Here is a 24,636-nt window from a genome sequence, read left to right on the forward strand (position 1 = left end):
CGACATCAGAACTGTTCTCGGTTATGATCAGCTCATGATCATGACATCAGAACTGTTCTCAGATAAGTTCAGCTCATGATTATGACATCAGAACTGTTCTCGGTTATGATCAGCTCATGATCATGATATCAGAACTGTTCTCAGATATGATCAGTTCATGATTATGACATCAGAATTGTTATCAGATATGATCAGCTCATGAGTATGACATCAGAACTATTTTCAGATATGATCAGCTCTTGATAATGACATCAGAATTGTTATCAGAATTGATCAGCTCATGAGTATGACATCAGAACTATTTTCAGATATGATCAGCTCATGATAATGACATCAGAACTGTTCTCAGAAATGATCAGCTCATGATTATGACATCAGAACTGTTCTCAGATATGATCAGCTCATGATTATGACATCAAAACTGTTCTCAGATATGATCAGCTCGTGATTGACATCAGAACTGTTCTCAGATATGATCAGCTCATGATTCTTACGTCAAGACTGTTTTCAGATATGATCAGTTCATGATTCTAACATCACAACTGTCCTCAGATATGATCAGTTCATGATTATGAAATCAGAACTGTTCTCAGATATGATCAGTTCATGATTATGACATCAGAACTGTTCTCAATTATGATCAGCACATGATTATGACATCAGAACTGTTCTCAATTATGATCAGCACATGATTATGACATCAGAACTGTTCTCAGATATGATCAGCTCATGATTCTTACGTCAAGACTGTTTTCAGATATGATCAGCTCATGATTATGACATCAGAACTGTTCTCAGATATGATCAGTTCATGATTATGACATCAGAACTGTTCTCAGTTATGATCAGCACATAATTATGACATCAGAATTGTTCTCAGATATGATCAGTTCCTGATTATGACATAAGAACTGTTCTCAGATATGATCAGCTCATGATTCTAACATCAGAACTGTTCTCAGATATGATCAGTTCATGATTCTAACATCACAACTGTCCTCAGATATGATCAGTTCATGATTATGAAATCAGAACTGTTCTCAGATATGATCAGTTCATGATTATGACATCAGAACTGTTCTCAATTATGATCAGCACATGATTATGACATCAGAACTGTTCTCAGATATGATCAGTTCATGATTCTAACATCAGAACTGTCCTCAGATATGATCAGTTCATGATTATGAAATCAGAACTGTTCTCAGATATGATCAGTTCATGATTATGACATTACAACTGTTTTCAGATATGATCAGCTCATGATTATGACATCAGAACTGTTCTCAATTATGATCAGTACATGATTATGACATTAGAATTGTTCTCAGATATGATCAGTTCCTGATTATGACATCAGAACTGTTCTCAGATATGATCAGTTCATGATTATGAAATCAGAACTGTTCTCAGATATGATCAGTTCATGATTATGAAATCAGAACTGTTCTCAGATATGATCAGTTCATGATTCTAACATCAGAACTGTTCTCAGATATGACGAGTTCATGATTATGAAATCAGAATTGTTCTCAGATATGATCAGTTCATGATTCTGACATCAGAACTGTTCTCAGATATGATCAGCTCATGATTATGACATCAGAACTGTTTTCAGATATAATAAGCTCATGATTATGACATCAGAACTGTTCCCAGATATGATCAGCGGAAAAATATTATCTGGTTTTCACGGACTGACAGAAAATAGTGTTTTCTCAGAGTCACTCACTCCATCGGCACTCTTTGGTAGTCACTCTTTCAGTTTTGCTGGGACGAAAATTCCCCCACACCTAGAATGCAAGCTGACTGAATAGAGTTTGGAGTGTGTTTGAGCAAGGACGGTTTGCATTCAACCTCTTTGTGTGAGCCTAAAACGCTTCACTGCTTCTGTGTGCTCATGCACCAAACAGCTGTGTTGTGGCCAGTGTTGGGTAAGTTACTCTAAAAAAGTAATTAATTAATAACTACTAATTACATCTTCTACAGTGTAATTAGATTACTGTACTAATTACTCTTTCTGAATAGTAATTGCATTACTTACTACTAATTACTTTCTAAAACCCTCATCAGCCTCGACCAGATGAACAATACAAGGATAGACATGAAACTGTTCTTTTAATTCTTTCAGATAAATCATATAAAATAAAATTAATTATTCATGAGCTGGCCAGAGAATTTAAGGGGACTGCATTAAATTAGAAAACATACATTTTAACACTAGACGTTCAATTTCGATTTTAAATTCACTGTATATATAGAATTGTTCTAGAGTCAGTACAGTATTTAATGCAATTACATCAGAAGTAACTGTAATTAAATTACTGGAAAATTAAGAGTAATCCCTTACTTTAATTTTTTCAATGAAAAAATAATTAATTACTATTACACTAATATATTACACCCAACACTGGTTGTGGCCTACATCATATTCACACACCCTATGAGGTCTTTACACATAAACAAACATAAAAAACTTTTGCTTGAATTCTGATGCAGCATCTTTGTTCTGTACCTTCAGAAATCAGCAAACTGCTTTTGTGTTGTACAGAGGATTCTGTTGTGTTTTGTTCCAAGTTTGTCATCCCGCAAGCACAGATTTATGTCAGACTTTTCTCCTTGCTCCAGTTCAGTGGGTTTACGACTTGTGACAATTAGTCAAGTACAGTTGTTTTCATAAGTTTACATATCCCTTGAAGAATACTATGATTTGATTATTTGTATTCTTTTAGATTTTTCGGTCTATAAAAATTCTTATAATATTTTCATCAACAATATGTTGCATATTATCATGTTGCATATTTTTCATCTTTGTATTTTTCTATTTCTTCCATTATCTTTGACAAAATCAAAAACCCCTTCATCAACGAACATTTCTGTAAACACGATTAACGCTGGCCGCACCTTTATTTCAGGTTAAGAATGTTTGTCTTGTCTCAGCCACCCTGGTCCATCTTATTAACACTGACTTTAACACTAATGTGCTCTGTCGAGTGGTGAGACCACATTGTTTTGAAGCCCACTGAAGCAAAACTGTCCCTGAACAAGATCGAGATGAAAATTATTAGAGGTTAAAAAAGAAAGGCTTCTTTTTAAAGCTGAAAAACCCCTGCTGTAGCATGCAGGCATATGCAAACAAGGCCTGTATCCTAACCCATACTTTTCAAACCACCTTTTGGAAGCAGTCCCAAAAAAATAGATACCTATCCACCATGTCAGCGAAGCAAGTGAATAAAAAAACCTGGCTGCAGGAGTTGGCACCAGCTGCTCCAGTGTTGACCTTTCTGCGGTTTACTTTAAATTACATCTCTTCAGAGGTAAAAATGTTGTGGTGAGGAGCTAAGTTTCCCCTCTCTTTCTCTCTCTGCAGATGTATTTAGAAGCTGTTGTGGTCGGGGGGGTGGGGGTGGATGTTGGTGAGTGTGTAAGATGAGGGGCAGTAGCGCAGCGTCGTCCCGCGCCACATGGTTGCATTAGGGCTGATCCGCATTTTCCACCGGGTAGTGGATTGGCGTCTGCCTCTCAGCCCGCAGGCGGATGGGCACACCGCCGCGGCGTCAGGCACCGAGGTGGACGCTGGTATTTGTCTAGTGTGGTGCAGGACAGGGGCCTAATTTGCCTCTCTCTGTTTGGCTGACTTATTACAGAGTGAACAAAAGACTGGTCTGAACCACATACTCATGAGCCAGGCCTTGGTTTGGGCTCTTGGATTGCAGAACACAAAAGTAGATATTTAAAAAAAAATTACATGATTTCTGATTTCCATACAATAACAGTTGATACTTCGGTGCTTGCGCATCTTGTGACCAAACGTCATGACATCATGGCACAAGGACCATTGAAGTTTGATGTTTTTGATGTGTCTCCATATTTGATTTTGGGACTGTGTACAGGAGTTGCGCAATTATTTGACTTGAGAAGGAATAATGATTTCATATTTCAGGTTTGTTCATCATACAAAGTGATCGAATGGCTTCAGAAGACTTTTAATATGATAAGGGCACAAGCAGGAATTAGTGTAAACGTTCTTCTGTGGTCAGTTTTCAGGTCAATTACTGGTATCATAAACTAACAATGAACTATATTTGGTTCCACTTTATATTAGGTGTCTTTAACTACTATGTACTAACATTAAAATACATACAATACCATGTACAGTAATTATTGTGTAACTACATGTTGTTCTGCAAAATTCCCACAAGATTCACATTTGCTGCTACTGAGGTTGAGGTACGGGTAGGTTTAGGGTCAGGGTTGGGTTAGGGTTCAGGTTATGGTTAGGGTTAGGTCTCTAAGCCTGAAGGCTCAATAAATCCAGTAGTCGAGCGAACTTTCGGTATGTTAAAGAGGTGATTCAGGTGTCTGAATCACAGTAGTCAGTGATGCTGTTCAGTCCTGCCAAAGTGCCTCTACTATACAGCACTCAGAATCGGCTCGCAAGATCGTATTTGCATGTGCAAATTTGTATGCGCGTTTGCACCTTTGCGTGATCTGCATAATTCCTTTAGTGAATTGTGCGCTAAACCAGCGCAGAAAGTGTGTGCAAATAACAACACAGGCATTTTTCTGGAGTTTAACTTGTGCGTCATATTCCAAGTCTTCTGAATGCATACTAAGGTTTTGGTGAGGAACAATGCAGAATTTTCAGTGAAAGTCTTGATGTCCATTGCAGTTCTTCTTGCCGTCAATTTGCGCAGTCATGAGTGCTATTGTAACAGTGACATGCATGTTCATGTTTCTCCTACTTCACGGATCACTGTGCGTTCTATACAAGTAAGCTTATAAAATAATTGAAACACAAAAATATTTTTTCATGCCCAATTATTTATTTATTTGGCATGTAGTGTTTTAATAAGCTGGATAATGAGCAGTCGGACGGTCATTATTTACCAAATAAAAACCAACAGAACTCTGACGCAAAACGGATGTGGAATACAGCTGTTCAGCGATTTCTTTCTTTTCGCATAAATACATAATTTCAAAGCAAATCAATATTTTATGTCCATCTATTTATTTATTTGGTTCGTAGCCGTGTAATAAGCAGGGTAAAGTCAGCCGATTGTTATCACAAAATAATTGATTGCATTTTCAATTATTGCTAAATAATCTTTAGAGAATAAACCTCTTCAGGGTGATCACCTTTATTTTATTTACTTCGTAAAAAAATAAGCTGTGAAAAAATTTTTTTTGTTTTAAAATATAATTAATATTTGTAAAACTTTTATCAAACAAATCAGTCATGTGGTGTAACATGTAACATGTAACATGTAGGTTTCCGTTATGTTGTAGTGTGACCCCCCCCAACAGAAACAGAAAAGGACCAGAAAGGACCCCTTTAAAAAAATAAAATACAAAATAAATTAAAAAAAAATTACCTTTAAAAAAAAATGCGTAGTTTTTTTTTTTTTTACTTTGAAATAAAGGTTTGAAAACTTTTTTGATTAAGTTTTGTACACTCACTCTTGTGTGTTCAAGTTGCAAGGAAAGTATTTTAATACCTTTTACTTTTTTATATTTTATTTTATTTTTATTTTATTTATTTTTTCAGAAAAAGCTGCAAATGTCTTTTGAGAAATTATGAAACCAACATGGACACAAAGATTACATTTCTACGAACTTAAAACATGTTTTTTAAACTAGATTTTTTTAAAAGATTTATCTTTTTCATTAGCTCAATGACCCTTTTGCGTTATTTTTAGAGATCTGCGTTTTCTTAGTTCTCTTCCTTTTCTCCATCAGTGTCATTCACTTGATCAGATCTGATGGTGCTTCTGGTTTAAACCGCGACTTAATTAGCCTGACAACAACTAATTAAAGATTATATGCTTCCTGAGCTGCCATTCAACCGCTCAGTTGGAATCAGACTGCGAGCGCATGTCGATGTCCAGACTCTACCTGCAATTAAAGTTGCAAAGCTTGTGTGAATGTATGCATCTGTGTGTGTGCCTCTTTGAATTACAACCTGTTCTGTGAGGCTCAAGTCTGTTTGTTGTAGGGAGCTGACATCTCGTTTATGAAGTGGTCGTATGGCGCTCGCTGAGGTCATGTTGGTCAGAGGTCACGTCTCCTCTTAACTCATATAAAATGTTCTTTATGAGGAGTGCAGCGTGGGCAGGCTGGCTGGTTTGTTGCATTTGGGATCTAACTAAATTTGATGTTCAGGCCCACCCAAGGATATGCTAGTGAGTTAGCTGGGTTTTATTTTGCTTTAGATGAACAAATCTCAAAAGATCCTGTATATTGTTGTGTATTTTTCCTATAGGCTACATTCAGCCGTATGCATGCGTGCCCAGGATAACTCACAATTCAAACTGGTTTTGTAGGGATGCACCAATTTAAGAAATGTTGACCAGTTAAGTTTTTTTTATGTTATAGCCGGTATTATACTATCATTGGCATCTTTGCTTGTTTTTAAAATGAGGAAATCACATACAAATTAAGAAAACAGTGCTTGAAATGTTTAACAGCAGTATTAAGTATTCAAATAAGCATTCTGAAATTGATAAAAACAAATCAAATGTAATGTAAAACTACTTAAATCACTGCTTTGTATCATTATATTTATGACATACTAGACAGCGGCGGGTCTATTAGGTTGCATTTTACTCAAGTTCAATATTTTAATAGAAATCCACTTTTTTGTCCCACTGTTTACATTTACTTTAGGCATAAACTGTTTTTATTGAAGTTATTTTGTACTGCTTTTCCGCCTGTGAGACAGTCAGACAGCACACGCGGGTACAGAAATGAGGAAATAAAAAATGATCTTTAAGATCTCGTTATTTGTGTAGTTTCTCTCTCTGATCCTTTTTCCTTTTGGCCTGCTAACAAGATTAACCAGTGATTGTTGATCGCGATCTACATGATGAGCATCTCTGGCATAGTACATTTCGACTGTTCAAATGAAGTCTGAGATTAATTGAAAAGATGTATTATTTTTCCCAGCCCTACACTGAAAACCCTAATGAGTTGACTTTACTCAATTGATTGAGTAAACTTGTTTCCTCAATTGAATTGAGTAATGGCGTCTCCAAAAACGTGTGTAATTAAGTTCACCTAGGTGTTGTTCATATAGAATGAACTTACCTATTTAGATGCAAGTGGACCTAACGCAGATTTGCTGTTGATATATTGTTGTTTCTACTTAATAATTTGAATTGAATTGACTCAAATTTACATCGTACAATAACAGCTCAAATAAAGAAGAGTATAAGATTCTAGGTTTATCATAAAATAAACTGAATTCTTTACAGAAATGCATAGACACCTGTACTTCAGTTGCACATGCACACAGAAAACCGAGATACTGTTAACAGGGAAGAACAAGGGGACACAGATCACTCGAATGGTGACATCACACGAAACAACTATTTGCAACAGAATTCTTAATAACAACGATTTAAATGGCTCCATCAGTTCCAAATGGATTATATATTTATTTATTTTTTTCTCCCCAATTTGGAACACCCAATTCCTAATGCGCTCTAAGTCCTCGTGGTGGCATAGTGACTCGCCTCAATCCAGGTGGCGGGACGAATCTCAGTTGCCTCCGCGCCTTAGACCGTCGATCTGCGCATCTTATCACGTGGCTTGTTGAGCGAGTTACCGCGGAGACGTAGCGCGTGTGGAGGCTCACGCTATTCTCCGCAACATCCACGCACAACTCACCACACGCCCCATCGAGAGCGAGAACCACATTATAGCAACCACAGAGGTTACCCCATGTGACTCTACCCTCCCTAGCAACTGGGCCAATTTGGTTGCTTAGGAGACCTGGCTGGAGTCACCAAATAAGTTCAAGGAGCATAGATATTTGACTTATGAGCCCAAAACATGACATTCCAAGTAATGTTTAATTAAGACCACTTGATTTTCTAGTAGGGTTTACAGTGTAATGTTATGTCAAGTCAGTGCCAAGTTTTGTATGCGTATTATTGATATTTTATTTGTATTTTTGTGTTTCCATCCAGTATTTTTATTGCGATTATCCCAAAATGTGCATTAAAAATACATGGATTAAAACCCCTAATGTTACATTTTTGGTGCACGAGAAGAACCCCAGAGGTGAATTCAGAATGAACACGAAAAACAGGTCAATTATAAATTCCTATAGGGGTAGTGGATGTCTCGGGGTGGAGATGGCTAAAGAATGGTTTGTGTTATTTTCAGGCTGGTGCCTGTGTGGTCCAACACAACTGTTTCTGAATCCCTCTTAACACAGGTACTGTGAAGCATGGACACACGCGTTCACACAAACATCATCTCCGTGCTTGGCTGGGATATTGCTCTTTCATAAGGAAAATCGAGGACTGCAGGCTGTTTTTGGGCCGTGTTCCAACTGTCACGCTCTAAGCCCTCCTGGGTTTCACTTACTTTATGACTTTATGAGGCCTGTGTTTACACTTCCAAAGTGTATGTGTGCATGTATTCTTCAAGTCACCCACAGTGAAAAAATGTGTATCCCGAGGCTTTTGTTGTAATTCAAGGTAGGCTGGACCATTGAGTTCACATCCTCTTGCCCCTGACGGCATGAATGCATGTGTTTCTTTGCTTCTTTATCTATCCATTTTTCACAGTGTAGCAACAAGCTTTGCCAAAACATCCTGACCATGCAAACACAACTGGTTGAACAGGCTATTCCCTAGCAGCACTTGTTAATGGGTCAGCCAAGCAAAACAAAAATGTTTGTCCAAAAACCAATTAGAGAGACTGTCTGGTTTATCTAGATTTTTTTTATATATAGTTTTTGTTCGTTTTGTCATTTTCAGAAACGTAATTAGTGTTGACAGCATGCTGTGCTTAGCTGTTAAAGACAGTTTGCACTTTAAAATCATTATACGGTTTTGAACAACGCTGTTACAATCAGACAAATTCAGACTTGCGTCTTTGCCCATTGCATTGCATCTCGCACTGTGTCACAAATGGTGCATTTTTAAGAGGCGTGTAAAGCTGAAATAAGGCCAACTCCACACTGATCTGTTTTCAGTTTGCAGATTTTAAAGTACTGTATTCGTTTATGGTGAGCATTTTCGAATGTCCCCATTTTCGGCGGAGGAAAGTGCTATTCCAATGAACTTTAGATGAGAGATGTAAAAGAAAACCTAATTATTCCGTGACCTAATTATACAGGGCTTTCTTAAGACAAATTAGTCCAGGGCCGTAACCACAATATACATTGAGGGGGACAAGTCCCCACCAATAATCAGATATGGCCAGATTGTCCCCCCCCCCAATAATTGATATCCTTGTTGCTGTTCTGCTGCAGTTCATTATGCACTGCTGTCTAATTGTCATTAAGTTGTTGCAGGGATAACATAATGATTTAAAAAAGTTTAATTTTTAGCATCCTAAGTAGCCTAACACCGCTCGTCAATGTCATTTGAAATAGGCAATCAAACCGATGAAGGCGGGACTCAAGTTTAAGAAGCTAAGCGGGAACCTCATGGATTATTTATATTCAGGCGCCACGCATCAGCAAGCAGTTTAGGTTAAAAGTGTTAGTGTCATGTAAGATGCAAGTATCTAGCTAAACATTCAATGTTTGCCCACTGTTTTATGATTGAAATGTTGTACAGACCGACAGTAATTTCCAAGGGTGCAATCTATATTCACCAATTAGCAAAATTGAAAATATGTCACGTACAGTACGTGATTCGTATGCCATTCATAACTGTGAATGTCAAAACATTAATGGAGTAGTTTTCAGCATAACAGGCTCAAGACAAAGAACGAATGTGTGTATATTAGAAAGGAATTTAATGATCGTGGTTATCTGGCAAGCTTTTGAAGTAGCTTTTTAGAAACATTTTAGAAAAGTGTTTGTTTTTTAATGTGTGAACTTAAAAAAACATGTATTTTTTAGAACCAAAAATGATCAAATGTTGGGCCTTTATTGCATTTAATGTTTTTAGTCAGGACCAAAGAGGACCACTGTTTTTATGACTTCAACACCCGCGACCCCCCCACCCTTCAAAATGGTTTGGTCCCCCCCAATGTTCAAGACATGGTTACGGCCTTGGATTAGTCAACCAGTTGTTCAGGCAACCCACCAACTTGTTGATTTAAAAAATATTCCGTTTTGCACATCCCAAACAAACAGCTCCAACTGAGTCCCACTTTACCTAATTGAGAACGACTGTTTGATAACCAAAGCCAGGCTTAAAGCACAATCCGGACTTCTCACGCCAGCATTTATACGCTGTTACACATGCTATGTTTCCTCCAGGTGAGATCTCATATGAGCAGGGTGTTAGGTTGTCTTGGACTTCAACAGCTAGATCCCCAGAGATGGACTTCGCCTTGTTGGCAGCAGTGGTGAGCTTGATTTCATGTGGGCCCTTAATGGTTTTACTCTTTGAATCCTGGACTTTTTCAAAGCACCCATTTCAGCAGTACAATCCTGTATATTGGCAAGAAACACCAACAACAGCAGAAGGATATTAAAAATCACATCATCATTTATAGTGTGTGGAAGATGTTAGACAGATATCGGTATTATCAGTGATTGAAAGCAGCTGTGTTTTAAAGTCGATGTCCGTTCTCGGCATAGTGCTTGGCAGGGGGCATCTTGGTTTGACTTTTGGTTTAGCAGCAAACTCGAGCATAAATCCCACCTGCTCACTGACCTCTTTCTACCCTGTCATGATTTGGGCAATGCTGCACTCTCTGTAATCTTGTATTTGAAACTGAAAGTTCTCATCTATCACTCTCCATTCTCCTAAAATGAGGAACACATTTGAAAGACTTTCTACCTGGTCTCATAGAAATATGTTATTGTAGACCATTCCAAGAATGTAAACAAAACAAAGGAATTAGAATGGTCCAGATGTATTTCCCAGTCCTTTCAACATTGTCTCTTTTTCAAGGGAAGTCAATCCACTCTGTGACTGTTTTTGGAATGTTCTTGGGCAGTTTTGACAGCTATTTGTCTATGTTAACAAGTGGCATGAAAGTGCAGCTCCTATCTACTTGAATGGAGAAAGACCGAAATCTCCAAAAGGGTTGGTCAAGATTACAACAAAAGGACGTATTTCAAATAAGCAATAAAATCTGACAACACTGTGCGGCTTCACTCGAGCAGTCTGGCTTCCCTGGGCTTCAGCACTTGAGGGGAATAGTGGCCCAACATCCTGGCCCGTCAGCCGCGACACGTGCTCAAACTCGCACCGGGATTCCGGGGTGCGGGTCCGGCGACACATCTAACTCGAATCGGACCCTCCCCGCTGGACCTGTAAAGATGCCAGCAGGTAGTGACTGGTCTCCCAAGGAGAGGTGCGCTTGGTATTTAAAGGCAGTGGTGATAAGGCTCTTCATTGGGATCACGCGAGCCCCATCACACGAGGCGGGGCGACGATGATCCATGGAAAGGGTGTGTTGTTCCGTCACAACTGGTATGAAAATTTTTATTTCTTTACCTCAGATTAGGCTATGAATGCAATTATACCGCCGTTGAGCGTTCCAATATCTCCCATTCATTTTAATAGAAGTGGCCTGTCTCTCCTAAATAGTCTCTGTTTTGACAAACAGGAAATGTTCATGGAACAATGACATCACTTGACGTCACCAACGAACAGTCCTTGAAATGGTCTATACCTACATTGTTGCAAAATGTTTTTTACGCAGCTCGTTGTACGTTTCAAGAAAGTTTCCTGCAGAAATGAACCCTAGAGGCACTTCAATAACAATGACTTTTAGTTCCTTCCACACAAATCACCGCTAAAAGGGCAGATTATCTGTTCAGAAACACTTAATTTTTCACCCTTAATTTTATATTCCTCACAAAATGCTATCTTGTTATGACATCTAAACACTTTTACTTTAGCGTATGACTTGTAAGGCGATAGATTTCAAAGTTTGCATTACATAATCAACTACATTTACAAGCTTCTTTGAGTGCATTCAATTTGTGCTGTAGCTCAACTGATAGAGCGTTGCACTTGCGATGGATAGGAATTTGTACGAGTCCTGAAGAGCACGCAAATCAACACATGAGCCGAAAGTGTCATAGAAGCACCACAAAATGACGCGGTTGCTTCAGCAATTGTTTTTTTCATCTCACATTTTCTCTTTATGACACTTTTGGTTAGGTTTAGGTTTAAGGATTTGGGTAGAGAGGTCGGTTTTGTTGATTTAAAACTCGATAGAGCATTAACTTTAAAAATCTCATCTGTTTGGGAGAAAATTTACATTTTAGCTGCTCACATTGGACATTTCACCTCGTAACTGCCGCGATACGTCTAATTTTAGTAGAATGCTGAGGTTTGCACATTAGTACCCTAACGTCCATTTGCCCGTCCTCTCTCTTGTTATATTATTCTTCTCCATTGTTCAGACAAATCTGCCTCTATTTTTTTTTTATTTGTCTTGCACTCTACTTATTATATTTGTGGTTCAGTCGGCCCTCATAATAACCAAGTGCCTCATACAGAGCTCTGTGTTCACTGCATGCTTCTGTCATTAGTATTTAATTTTCTGTATTTTTCTTCATCATTCCATTCTTCCCAGTCCCCATCTTCTCTGTCTCCCCTGCTATCATCAGCATTCCTGTGGTCTCTGGCCACTGGGCCGGATTCAAACCCTGTGAGGGGCCAATCAATACTGTTCATGATCCTGTGAAAGAGTGAAGACTCAACTATGCAGGGAGGCATAAGTGTTTGATATGGCAAACATAACTATTACTATGACTGAAAATTAGGATTAGGCATTTGAACAACAAAGTTACTTGTTACAAAAAATGTGTTCAAAAACAAAGAAAATATACAAGTGCAATAAAAGGTATATTTTCTATGTTAATCAGAGTTTTTGCCCTAACCAACAGTGATGAGCGACAATACATTCTATCAATTGCTTGTTTTCTATTTTTGGCATCATCCACTGTGAAGTGGCACCAGTCCAAAAACGTTCCTAAAAATAAGGCTGGGCATAGAAATGCATCAATTCTTTGACTTAAAACTATTCAGACGTGTTTAGTAAGTTCTGTTCTCTGTTTAATGTGCAGCTGTGTTGTGTTCTGTGTCACTGTGGTTGACCTGTTTTTAGATTTAAAAAAAAGCACATTTTCGATTGAGCGCCCAAATGTCGCGTGGGCGCTGTGTGAACTATTGTCTCTCATGCCCAATCATGAACATTTTCACTAAATAATAGATTGGATTTCGGTTTGTTTCTTACCAAACCTTATCAGATGCTTTCATAACAATCATGAGTCTCATGAAATAATTTATTAGACTTCTGAATTATACTTTTGCATTCTTTTGAAGCTTGAAGAGGCAGTCACCATAAACTGCCACTGTATGAAATCTCTGAGCAAAATTTTTTTTCACAACTTCTCCCTTTGTGTTAAGAAAAAGAAAGAAAGTCATATAGGGTTATAACAACACACGGGTGAGTAAACACTATCCCCTTTAAGATTTTCACCTGGTAGATGAAAAAACCACTGAGTAAATCCGATTGGCTTTCATTGAAGGAGGGAGCCACGCCATATTTCCAGACCAGAATATCATAATGACTATGGGGGTACCTACATTAGCAACCACTCAGAATCACCTAGCAACCACCTAGAACCAGGGCCGTACTAGGAGGTGATCTTTGGGGGAGCATTTTGGTCTTTAGGGCGGGCTACTGTTTATCTCTTTGTCGGACAGGGAGGTGCTCCTCCTTGATAATTTTGCTTGGTTTGGTCCCCTTTGATCGTATTAAGCGTTGGTCCGCAATGCCCCTTTAGACCCAGGCACGCCTAGAACGCCATGCCTGGAAGCATTGTGTCAGTGAGTTTTAAATGGGCAACTACCACTTGCATTTTCCTTAGAAACTTTCAAATAAATCTAGTCTTGTTTTATTATCTTCAAGCAGCTTGAACTGCTTGTGAACTGACCTGATGGTTTTGCTGTAGGAAATCTGATAAGACCAAAGCAACTCTACTAATCTCCCCTATGACTCTCCATGACTTCCCTTCCAGCGTAACTGAGTGTCAATGTTCTTGGCCGGTCTTATGTTGTGGTGAGATGTTGTAGACCTGCTCTACTGCTCTGCACGGCATCTTTCAGCTCTCACAGTAGCCCAGATGTTTTTTTACTTATCCTCTAGTGCACAATAGCCCACATCAGAGGCAACCTCTCTGGTGTCAATACCCATTCATCCTAGAAAAATGGGGTTGTTTCATTGTGGCCAGACTCCCTGAGAGTGAATGCCAGGCATCCACCTGACATTTTAATCAAAATTGCATCTCCATCTCAGAGAATAACCTTATAATGCAGATACTTTCATTTAGAGGTCACCTATGAGAGTATTTAGATTAGTGGAGTGTAAAAAAATATTGATTTTCAGATAAATCGCAATCTTCGCAATCTAATCACAAAGCTGAGAGAGAATTTCATTCATATGTAAGCAAAAGGGACATTGTGACTCATGTACATACCCATATGAATCAGAATTGAAGGAAATCATATCCAAATTGAGAGCTTGTAATCATGAATTGAATCAGATGTGGAAATCTCTATCTATACCCTGCCCTTGGGTGGAAATATGCATTTTGTAGTTTCGTTTTTAGTCATTAAACCTACCCTGCTGGGGAAAAAAACAAAACACATGCTTAAACCAGCCTAAAAGGGTTTGCTGGTCTTAGCTGGTCTCCCAACCTAGGTTTGTTGTCTGGTTGTAGATAGGTTTTGGGCACTTTCGAGGCTGTAAGGCAAGCTGGCTACTCAGTTAGACCAGCTGAGGACGTTTTAGCTGGGAAACCACCTGAAATCACCTAAGACCAGCTTAAATGAGCTAAGACTTACCGTACATGTCCACTGGTGCAATGGGAACTGAGCGCCAAGCTCGTGAGATGGATTCTCATTGGAATTAATTGAAAACGCCCGCTTTGCTTCACTCACCACACACTAGTGGACGCGTACGGTTAGGCTTTTTAGTTGTTGTTTTTTTTTTTATTTTTTTTTTTTCAGCAGGGCTTCAGTGGTGCAACTGTTGGTTTCTGCATTAACTACTCTACTCCTGTTTTTACCTGTAAATAGGGTGTTGGAATGAAGTATTTATGGCACACGTGGACAAAAACGTTAACAGAGAACTACTTTTCCTTAAACACACATCTCTGTGTTTTAACTGGTTACTCTTGGCATCAACATTTGGAAACTAAACCTCAGCAGTCCTCCAAAAAGTATGGTGACAAAAAAAAGGCAGCTGATTAATATTTACTCTGCAGTAATTTTCTGTGGAATTTGTTGGAAGATAATTTGAAAAAGTCAGCTCTGGTAGCCACAATAGTCTCTTTGAGCTGCTCAGTTTGAGTCTGGGTTTGAACTCAAGCCAGAGGACCAGGTCTTAAATTCAGGGAATAAAGGGGGCCTTTTATTGAAAAGCTGTTAAGCAGACGCACACGCGCTCAGCTACTCACCGGTGTCCACACACAGACTGGTTTGTGCTAAGCGTACTGTGTGTACTTCCTGTGACTGACGTGTTCCTGTAATGTATGTTGAGGTTTTGCGTGTTCTTCTGACCACATGTCCATTTCCATATGGCGTCTAAGCTATTATTCTCTCCTCGGTTTTAGCGAAAGCGTTGGTATGAGTTAAAGTTGGTTTAAAACTGGTTTTGCTTCAGAGCCTGGTCCTCAAAGTGATTAATTCAACCAAAAATGAACAGGAAAACTTGAAGAGACTTAATAGGGTTGTTGTATGGGGTGTGTATGTGTAACACTTTTTGCAGCTTTCAACTGGATGGTTGTAGCTATGCAGAGATTAGGAAAAGTGTGAGCTTTTGTCGCAAACTCCTGCCAAGTGTACCTATAAAACAGGCGGGTGGTCAGTCAGGATGGGCAGGAGGTAGTTTCCAGGGGGGATGGGGGGGGAGGTAACCCCTAGATGCTTCACACTGCAATCCCCCCAATATTCAACCAAATCTACGCCCTTGAGGATGGGTATATTAACAAACAATGCTCATTATGTTTAGTTTGGTGACATTGATGGTGGTGAAGTTGCAGTTATTAGATTTGGAAATTGTATGTTTTCAATAAAATTCCACAGTTTATCTCAAGCTTTCGCCATAAAGGGAAAATCGAATACGCACTCAAATCATAAAATTCCTCATAAAAGTTTGCTTTAGGTAATTCATTTGCAGATGGCGTTGAGGATGCTAACACTTTTCTGTGTGTGTGTGTGTGTGTGTGTATACCTACCTTCAGCTTCGGTAAACTGCTCTTGGGAATTTTTTTTTTTTTTTTTTTTTTTTTTTAATCTTAATAATAAACACACACCAAAAAAAGTAAGAGAAAACTATGATAGCATTATTGTTTTTATTATTAATTTTGTTTGCAGATTTTTGAAAAACAAAAAACAAAAAACATCATACATATACAAACATTTCCAGGTAGACACAATAACAGACAATTATGAAAAAGAGCTTCCTAAATTAAACAGGGAAAATTAGACGCCTGTCTTATCAAAAATATTCCCAAATATTTTCAATACTTCATTTGGTTTCCAGTTTGGATCTTTCATCAAGAACATTTTTTTCAATGACATATCCTTCTTCTTTTAAAGCAGAAGGCCACAGATACACTTGTCAGCACAATTTTATTACATTTTTTTCTCACTCTTGTTAGTAAGAAAAATGATTATGTTATCTGATAGATTGTAAAACAAGCGCTAAAATAGTAACACATTTCCTCACAGAGGTAAATCAGCACAGCTCCCCACTGTCTCGGTTTGGCATTTTACCGTAAACATAACCATGAAAAACTCTTAAGGACCTACCGTATATTCAGCTGCTCCCTCATTTTAAATTACACGTAAGTGTCATAAATGAACATGGATGGTTGTTTTAAATAATTGTATGCTCTTTCTTTGTAAACCATTGGGTTTGGAGATTTGGATTTGGAGTGTGTGTTTTAAATTATTTTTTGGTTTGTCTTAGATTAGTCTGCTGGTTTAGATTAAACTAAATCTGCTACCTCATTCATACATTAGCTCTAGCTCTGAACTATTTTAATTCACATCTTATTGTTTTAAACATAAAACATGTAAAATATGCAAGTGAGCAAAGGTGAAACCTTCTGGCAAGTAACTTGTAAATAGTGCAAAGACTAATTTTGCAGACTGACAACACAAAATTACGGCTAATTTTGAACTGTGGATTAGGAAATAACCTCTTTTTTGTTACACAAACAGAAAGGCTCCCATAAGGGATTGTAGCTTACAATGATTTACTATTTACAACAGACATAATGTACATTAATCTGCTTTTCAGTCAGTCACCTGCCCTGTGTGTCTTTTAGTTTTGTCTCTGTTTTTGAGGACAAAGGGGGATTGGTGCTGAAAAATAGAGGAGGGATTTAGTTTCAAGTCTGTATAGACATTTAACTACTTAGACTCTCTGACATTTCTAAAGTAAAGCCTTTGATTCACTTGGTGGTGCAAGTCAATTTTAATCTTCAAAGTTACAAGCTAGTGTTTTGTCTGCTTTGTAAGTCACGAGAGGTGGGGGGGATGAGCAGCCTGGCAACAGTCACATATCTGTACAAAAACATTGTGCCAAAAAAAAGTTACAAAATAAAAAAAGTACAAACAAAAACAATATTTGCAACTTCACGAAGCAAATCAAGGTATCACAAGCATCAGCCTTCGAATGCCTTAAGAAGTCCATATCTTCAATTGCCCAATTAAATGTAGGGCTGGTTCACAGTTAGTGCAGCTCCTTAGAGTTGCACACAGGTGCTACACGTCGAAATATTACCAACGTTTTTCAGTCAGCCTTATTTCCTTTTTTAAGTGGCAGCCAAGTGCACCAAGAACTTTGTTTCAAAGACAAAATGAATGCAGATTTTTTGGTTTTCAGATTTCTTTCAGATCTGGTATGGTAAAGGCACTTTCGGAGGACTAAATATACTCCATCAGAAAAATCCTAGCAAGATTGCACCAGCTAAAACCATCGTGTCTTCACAAAGAACCTGGTGGCTGATCACACTGCTGTCCACAGTGGTACCTTTTTAGGTAATGGAGAAGGTAAGGCTACAGCATTCATACTTTAGCAGGTAAATAACCCAAACTTTAATTCGTGATTAGAAATATGATGGCTTTAAACTGTTCACGTTGTTGTTAGCAGTACAGTGATTCTGCATGAGTGGAACCTCATAGTCCAAGCCACCGTTCTGCACTGTTGACGGACACAAGATAATCTCTTTCTTTTGAGGCAGAGTGCCATTGTCCAAACCATTTAACTCGAGCTGTGAGGAATCACATTCGAGATCCAGCTGTCCCTTTGATTTTTTCCGGTGCATGTAGCAAGCCACGGCAACGGCAATGGCGATTAGAACTAGCAGAAGAAGGATAGCGACTGCAGGGATGAGCATTGTGGTGATCTTTGGGTTCTCCAGTCGTGCTCCAGTAGGACTTGGCTGCTGGCTCACCGTCTGGGATTCAGTGCATATGCTATCCATGTTGCCAGACTCACCCAATGGACTGGCACATACAGAGTATGTAGAGTTTGGCTGGAGTCCACGTAGTGTGTACTCCGGGTAAGAAGCAGGAATGTTGAGTTGCTTGGGACGCTTATCCGGGCCTGAGAGGTTCCTGTAGGTTAACCGTACTCCACGGATGTGTGGACGCATCTCAATGTACCTATGAAGGTCCAAAAGTATAGATGAGCTAGTTACTTTTGTTGCGGTAATTTCAGGTGCCACAGTGGTGAATACAGTAGGTAAGTCATTTTCGCAATATGTACCTAATGTTCCTGGTGGACAAATGCATTCCAGGTGTCCCTCATTATCAAGCCAACATGTTCCTCCATTGAGGCAGATATTTGTTGGGCAGAAGGTTGTTCTGAGGTCTGGGTCGATGCTAGTACTTGGCGTAGGAGGAGGAGGGTTGTTTCTGGTTTCTGTAGAAGGGTTTCCACTTGGCTTGGCATGGAGAACCGCATGTGATGTGCTTGGCAAACTGGTGACCAGAGCTGGAGGTACCACAGTGGTCTTCACCGTGCGAGTCGTAACGGTTGTGGTCACTGGACATCCAAAGTCTCGATGTCCCAATCTCTCCAGCACCTTACCAGAATTCAATGGAGGAAAGTGGCATCGTGTCTCTTCAGTTCTACCCAACTGAATCTGCTTTTTTCGAAGCCAGCTAGGAAACCAAGCCAGGTTGCACAGGCAGTTAAAAGGGTTCTCGGCAACGGTCAGTCTTTGCAGGAGAGGAAAGAGCCGGGTTAGGGTCTCCGGCAAGCCTTGGAGACTGAGATTGCTGATGTCCAGCTCTTGAAGCTCTGTAAGTTTTTCAAAGTCCTCCCATTTCACAGGGCTCATTGGATTCCCAGCAAGACTGAGAGTAACCAAGCCCTTCGCCTCCCGCAATACTGGTAGAAAAGTAGTTAATTGATTGTTGGAGATGTCCAGCTCATGGAGGTTTTTAAAGCTTCCTAGGAGATCCTCATCGAGGCTGGAAAGCCCCAGCCCGCCCAGTTTCAGTGACTCCAACTTGGGTGTCTGGAGGTCCTTTGGCCCTAGTGAGGGGATGCTGTTGAACCGTAAGTCCAGTAAGAGCAAATGGGGCATTTTAAGAGCAGGCAGTGTTGTCAGTTTGTTTCCTTGCAGCTTGAGCTCTATTAACTGCTCTAGTCCATCAAAAGCTGCAGGATGAATGCTTTCTATGAGATTGCTGTAGAGATACAACCTCTCCAGAAGTTCCAGCCCTGCAAAGCTCTCCTGGGATATGTGAACAATCTGGTTGGCCGAGAGGTCCAGGTTGTGGAGAGAGGAGAGGTGTTCGAAGATACGATCTGGCAGCTCTGTCAGCTTGTTCTGACTTAGATCCAGCATCTCCAGGCTGCTCAAGCCATTGAAGTCCTCCTGGGAAAGAGTCTCAATGCCATTCTTGAAGACATAGAGATTCTTAGTTGCTGTGGGCACCTCACTAGGCATTTTTGTGGCCCGGCGACTGAAGCAGAATATGGAGTCTTGGACTGCACAGGTACAGTCTGTTGGACAGGTGTTGGTTAGCACCAGGGATGGCAGGAGTTGATAGAGGAGGAGAGGCAGCAGAAGAGGGACAAAGGGCTTCATGTTGCTGCCTACATGCACCCCTCACAACCTGCAATGAAACACAGAAATACTAATGAATGACAAGTTCACTTTCAGACAAAGTCATGCTGCATTCTTTGAGTTTGGGATGCCTTTAAATGTTGTTTAACACATGCAAACATTTCAACTTTGTCAGATCAAACTGGGAATGTTGTGACGCAGCAATCTAGGCCTTAAAGTACTTTGCAAACAAATTCAAAATTGTTAAAGCGATTGACAGTGAATTTTTTGTTTCTTATTTCCTTTTTTTTACTTTTTTTTTTTTTTTTTTTAAACCAAGGCATGTTGCAACACATGCCACAGTATTTGTTTTCTTTGAGGTCTTTGAGTTCTCTTTTTTTATGTGGCTGGACAAAAGGGATTACAACTGTTGCTTTCGACCATGTGCTTTCAAAGGCTGATCAAAGGCAAAGTTTCTTGACATGGTTCTGCCTGAAAAATAGGTTGTGGTAGTGACATAAAGTCTGGCTGGAGTTAAAGGTGACGTTCACCTTAGTTTTCTTAGTAAATCAAAATTATGAAATTGACATTGTGGAAATTGTGAGTTCCTTATAGATGATGACAACCAGATGGTGTCTTTCTCATTAACTTTCAGGTAAGGTTCACTGTCGGCTGTTTAGTAAGTGCATTAGTTATGTTTTGCCCTTCTGCTTTGTGCAGTGTGCCACCCACAATGTATTACCGATATATGTAGCATATTTTGTTGTTACACCATTTTACAGCCCACATAGATTTTACACATAGCACCAACTCTCAAGTTCACGTCCTTGTCGTAGAGAGTCCTTGTGAGAGAGATTTGTACACTTTGTTTCTTCCTTAGGGAAAGGTTCACCATGTTCTTTTCAGTCACAGAATGTGGTTGTTTCAAGAGTTACATTTCACATTTACAAAATTAATAACAGTTTAAAGGGACAGTTCATCCAAAAATGAAAATTCTGCCATTTATTATTTATAATAATGTCTCTCCAAACCTGTAAGAATTTCTTTTGTTCCGTGGAAAACAAAATGATTATTTTTTTAAAATTCACCAAATAATCACATTTTACACAAATCAATGTTTAGGTATTTTTACAGGAAAAGAAAATTGGGTGTTTTGCATCTCGTGACCAATATTAAGTGAATATTGACTGATTATATGGCTTCGGAAGACTTGTAAAATAGTTCACGAGTCGTATAGAGTACTTTTACTGTGGTTTTATTGTGTTTTTTTTGTCCTTCACGGTATGAGTAAAACGAAAAGGTATGTTACTATTTGAAAATATTTTCTTTCATTTTCCACAGAATATTACGATATTGAAACAACATTATGGGTGAGTAAATGTTTTTCTGAGTGAATTATTCCATCAATAAAGCGATACAGACTGGTACCCAACAACAACATAAAGTCAAGGCCGTTTTAAACTTCACAATGGAAACTTACTGACTAGATTCATCCCATAATTGACCCTGAATGCCAGAAATCAAGCTCATCGGATGAGCTCAGACACATTCAGCAAGACACGTAAGAGTCAGGGAGGAGATCGAGACGAAGACAGATATAGGGATATGAAGCTGTGAGACTGGACTGAGCAGAGAAACAGTAGATTAGTCACTGCAGTATCTGGCCTTGAAACGATGGGTGGAGACGTTTCCTTCTCTCCCGTTTTCCCTTCTTCTATTTCTCTCCGAGCCTTTAAGGACAGTGTGGGGGGTTTTATATTAGAAGTTCACGTTGAGGTGAAATTCTCTTACTCTGTTTTATTGGACAGAATCGAAAGATAGCAGGCTCATTTTGTTCCTCAGGCCGCATTATTAAGGCATCACTCTCACTGGCCTGCTGGTGATCCCTTCACTGTTTCCTGTATCGGTTATTTAGGAAACACAATATGACATTTCTTTCTTGCAGTAAAAAATATGTAAAAACCATTTACTTGAGCAAAAGTGTGTAAAATATGTATTTGTTTTCAGAGAATATTTATTAAATATAAGTGTATTTTATCTTACTGGACCGGCTGATTTTTTTTCCACACAGAGTGTTTTATTTTTGAAAAATACACATTAAAAAATACACTTTTTATGACATTTTGGAAGTTTTAGGCTTGTATCTCGATCAGACTAGTTTTTTGGAGTTATTATTGTGTGTTGGGTGACAGAGAGGTGTTCAACGCAAGTTTATAAAGATCTTTGAAATAATATCTGATTATTTGCAAAATTGCAAATACAGTGATTGTATTTAAACAGGTTTTCCGAACAATCCACTCATCTCCCATTGGCCTGACAAACCCGTAGCCCTTCCCGAAAGTTACACTATATTTTTATTTTTTCATTTATTTTATTTCATTTATTTTTTCCACAGAAGCAAGAAAGTCATACAGGTTTGTAACAAGATTAGTGTGACTAAATGATGACATAATTTTCATTTTTGGGTGAACTGTCCCTTTAAAGTCACCTGGGCAAAGTTAACAGTTAACACAGAAGACATGATTTGCTTTTTATGTTGCGCTTTTAGAATGGATGTCTGAAAAGCAGTAGAGCAGGTTTCAGCTTTTCCTGTTGCTCTGTCGTATTGACTTTTTGGCTGTGATGCTAGTCTCTTTCCTCTGACAGTATGTTTAGTTGACGCTCTGTGCAAATAAACCCACAAAAAAGCTAGCGGCAGCTGCCAAGCACATGCATATTTTTCTGAAAGTAATCCTTTGCTTATTACGTGTGAGCTATTTCATCTGCCTGCTTTTTTCTGTTTAATAAAACATTTTCTTGGCACACAAATGAAAAAATGTGCTTGAAACATCAGTACTTGGAAATGAAATCATATAAGCAAGAAGAGGAAACTAACTCATTATTTTTGTCTTGTTTTCCAGTAAAAATATATGAAAACATATTTTAAACCTGATACATTCACTTACGAATCCAAATGACGCAAGATATTAAGTCTTTTTTTTTTTTTTTTGAGAAGTCTTAACAAAATTTTGTGATATTCATGCCTTATACAAGAAAAAACAGTTTGCCAATGGGGTAAGAAAAATAAAAGTAATTCAAAAGGAAAACAAATGTATACGATTTTTCTGACAATAGGACTTACTATTTTGCTTCTCAATTATTGACCAAATTAAAACCATCGCCATCATAAGCATGAAAACGCTCATATGAAAACTGATGGTTTATTCATAATTAATGATGTAAATGTATTGCATTGTATAAAGTTTATAATCATTGTTTCTGTGTGTAATGTAGAGAACCACTTACCAAAATCAATTAAATGTATGCATAATATTAGGTTGTAATGTATCATAATATGTAAAATGTGAGTTCTCTGGGGCGGTCTTCAACATAGGGAATAAACATAAAACAAATTGGGTCTTAACCAGTGTTATGATCGTCGGACAAGTGATTTTAAGGGGTTGGAAGTCGTCTGGAGGGCCCCCATTTCAGGAGTGGTGCTCGGAGATGAGGAGGGTGGCGGCTTTCGAAGAAGGGTTCGTAATTTGTTTGTTGGGAAATGTGGCAGATATTTGTCATTCTTGGAGGGTTCTCAGGGTGGAACAGTGGAGAGAGGGGAAGTTGTTAATGTGTGTGATGTTTATATTTTTATTTCTTTTTTCTTTTGTATGTGCTCATGTGTGACCACAGGGGTGTTTGTTGAGGGTCGGGTTGTGGTTGGGGATGGGGATGAGGTGGTAGTGGGAGTTAAATGTTGATTTAGTGTATTTAAGTTTTGCTATTCTGTGTTCGATGCAGGAATCAATAAAAATGTTAATCATATAAAAAAAAAGTGAGTTCTGTTGTTTAAAACTTCAAAAACAGAAGTGCCTAAAAGAAGTGCAAAATAATATTTCCCCCCACATCAATCGTCATATTATTATAGTTTTATCTTTTTATTTCAAATCTTTTTTTATCTTGTATTTATCTTTCATTGAGGCTCTCTCAAAAATGTTGGCCTGTCATGTGTTCAACAGATTCAATACATGTTCAATGGAAATTATTTAAGGTTAGAACAATGAAATAAGTATAATCCCTAAGTAAAACAGTGATCTGATGACAAAATAAGTTTAGGCCAAAATATCGGTATCGGCCTATAGTTATTGGTTAAAATCGTCATCATATCGGCCAACAATTTTCATATCGGTTCATCCCTATAAGTAAAAGTGTCTTGTTTTAAGGATGGTTTAGATTTTTTTAGACAAACTACAGATTGAGTATAGTGACAGACCGATATATCGGCCGATATTTGAGGGTTTTGCGATTATCGGCATTGGCCGTTAACCATGCTTGCTTGGCCGATTAGCAGAAGTGTTAACATTCCAAAATCTACCAATAAATTTGTCAATGGATAGCCAACACTTTCTGTTTTCATGGTTTTTTTCTTTTCAAGTTTATGCAATGTGTCATGTGCATGCAGTGATATTTCTTTACCCCTCGTGCTCCGTTTGACCTCTCTTACGAGATTTGACACACTATATCTGTTGTTCTAGTAATGATCTCCGGTTATGTTCTGTGCCTGACGCAGTCTTGCTGGAATGGTGCTGATCAACAAGATCTTACAGCTAGGGTAACTAGAGTACAGGATTATGCCAACAAACATCAGCCAG

At 38.6% G+C, this 24,636-nt stretch overlaps 2 protein-coding genes across 4 annotated transcripts in view; one reads left to right on the forward strand and one right to left on the reverse strand.

The window, feature by feature from the left end:
* LOC127451975 (mitochondrial import inner membrane translocase subunit tim16) overlaps positions 1–24,636 on the forward strand; it is a 190,048-nt gene that overhangs the window by 72,342 nt on the left and 93,070 nt on the right. The window lies entirely within an intron of this gene.
* LOC127451980 (vasorin-like) overlaps positions 16,278–24,636 on the reverse strand; it is a 34,341-nt gene continuing 25,982 nt past the window's right edge. For both annotated transcript variants that reach the window (XM_051717083.1, XM_051717082.1), the window contains one exon: positions 16,278–20,078. In XM_051717083.1, the coding sequence (XP_051573043.1) occupies positions 18,056–20,050 (1,995 nt within the window). In that variant the 5' untranslated portion in view covers positions 20,051–20,078 and the 3' untranslated portion in view covers positions 16,278–18,055. The remainder of the gene's footprint in view (positions 20,079–24,636) is intronic.

Source organism: Myxocyprinus asiaticus, chromosome 14, assembly GCF_019703515.2.
Source record: "Myxocyprinus asiaticus isolate MX2 ecotype Aquarium Trade chromosome 14, UBuf_Myxa_2, whole genome shotgun sequence".
In the NCBI taxonomy this organism is placed as follows: Eukaryota; Metazoa; Chordata; class Actinopteri; order Cypriniformes; family Catostomidae; genus Myxocyprinus; species Myxocyprinus asiaticus.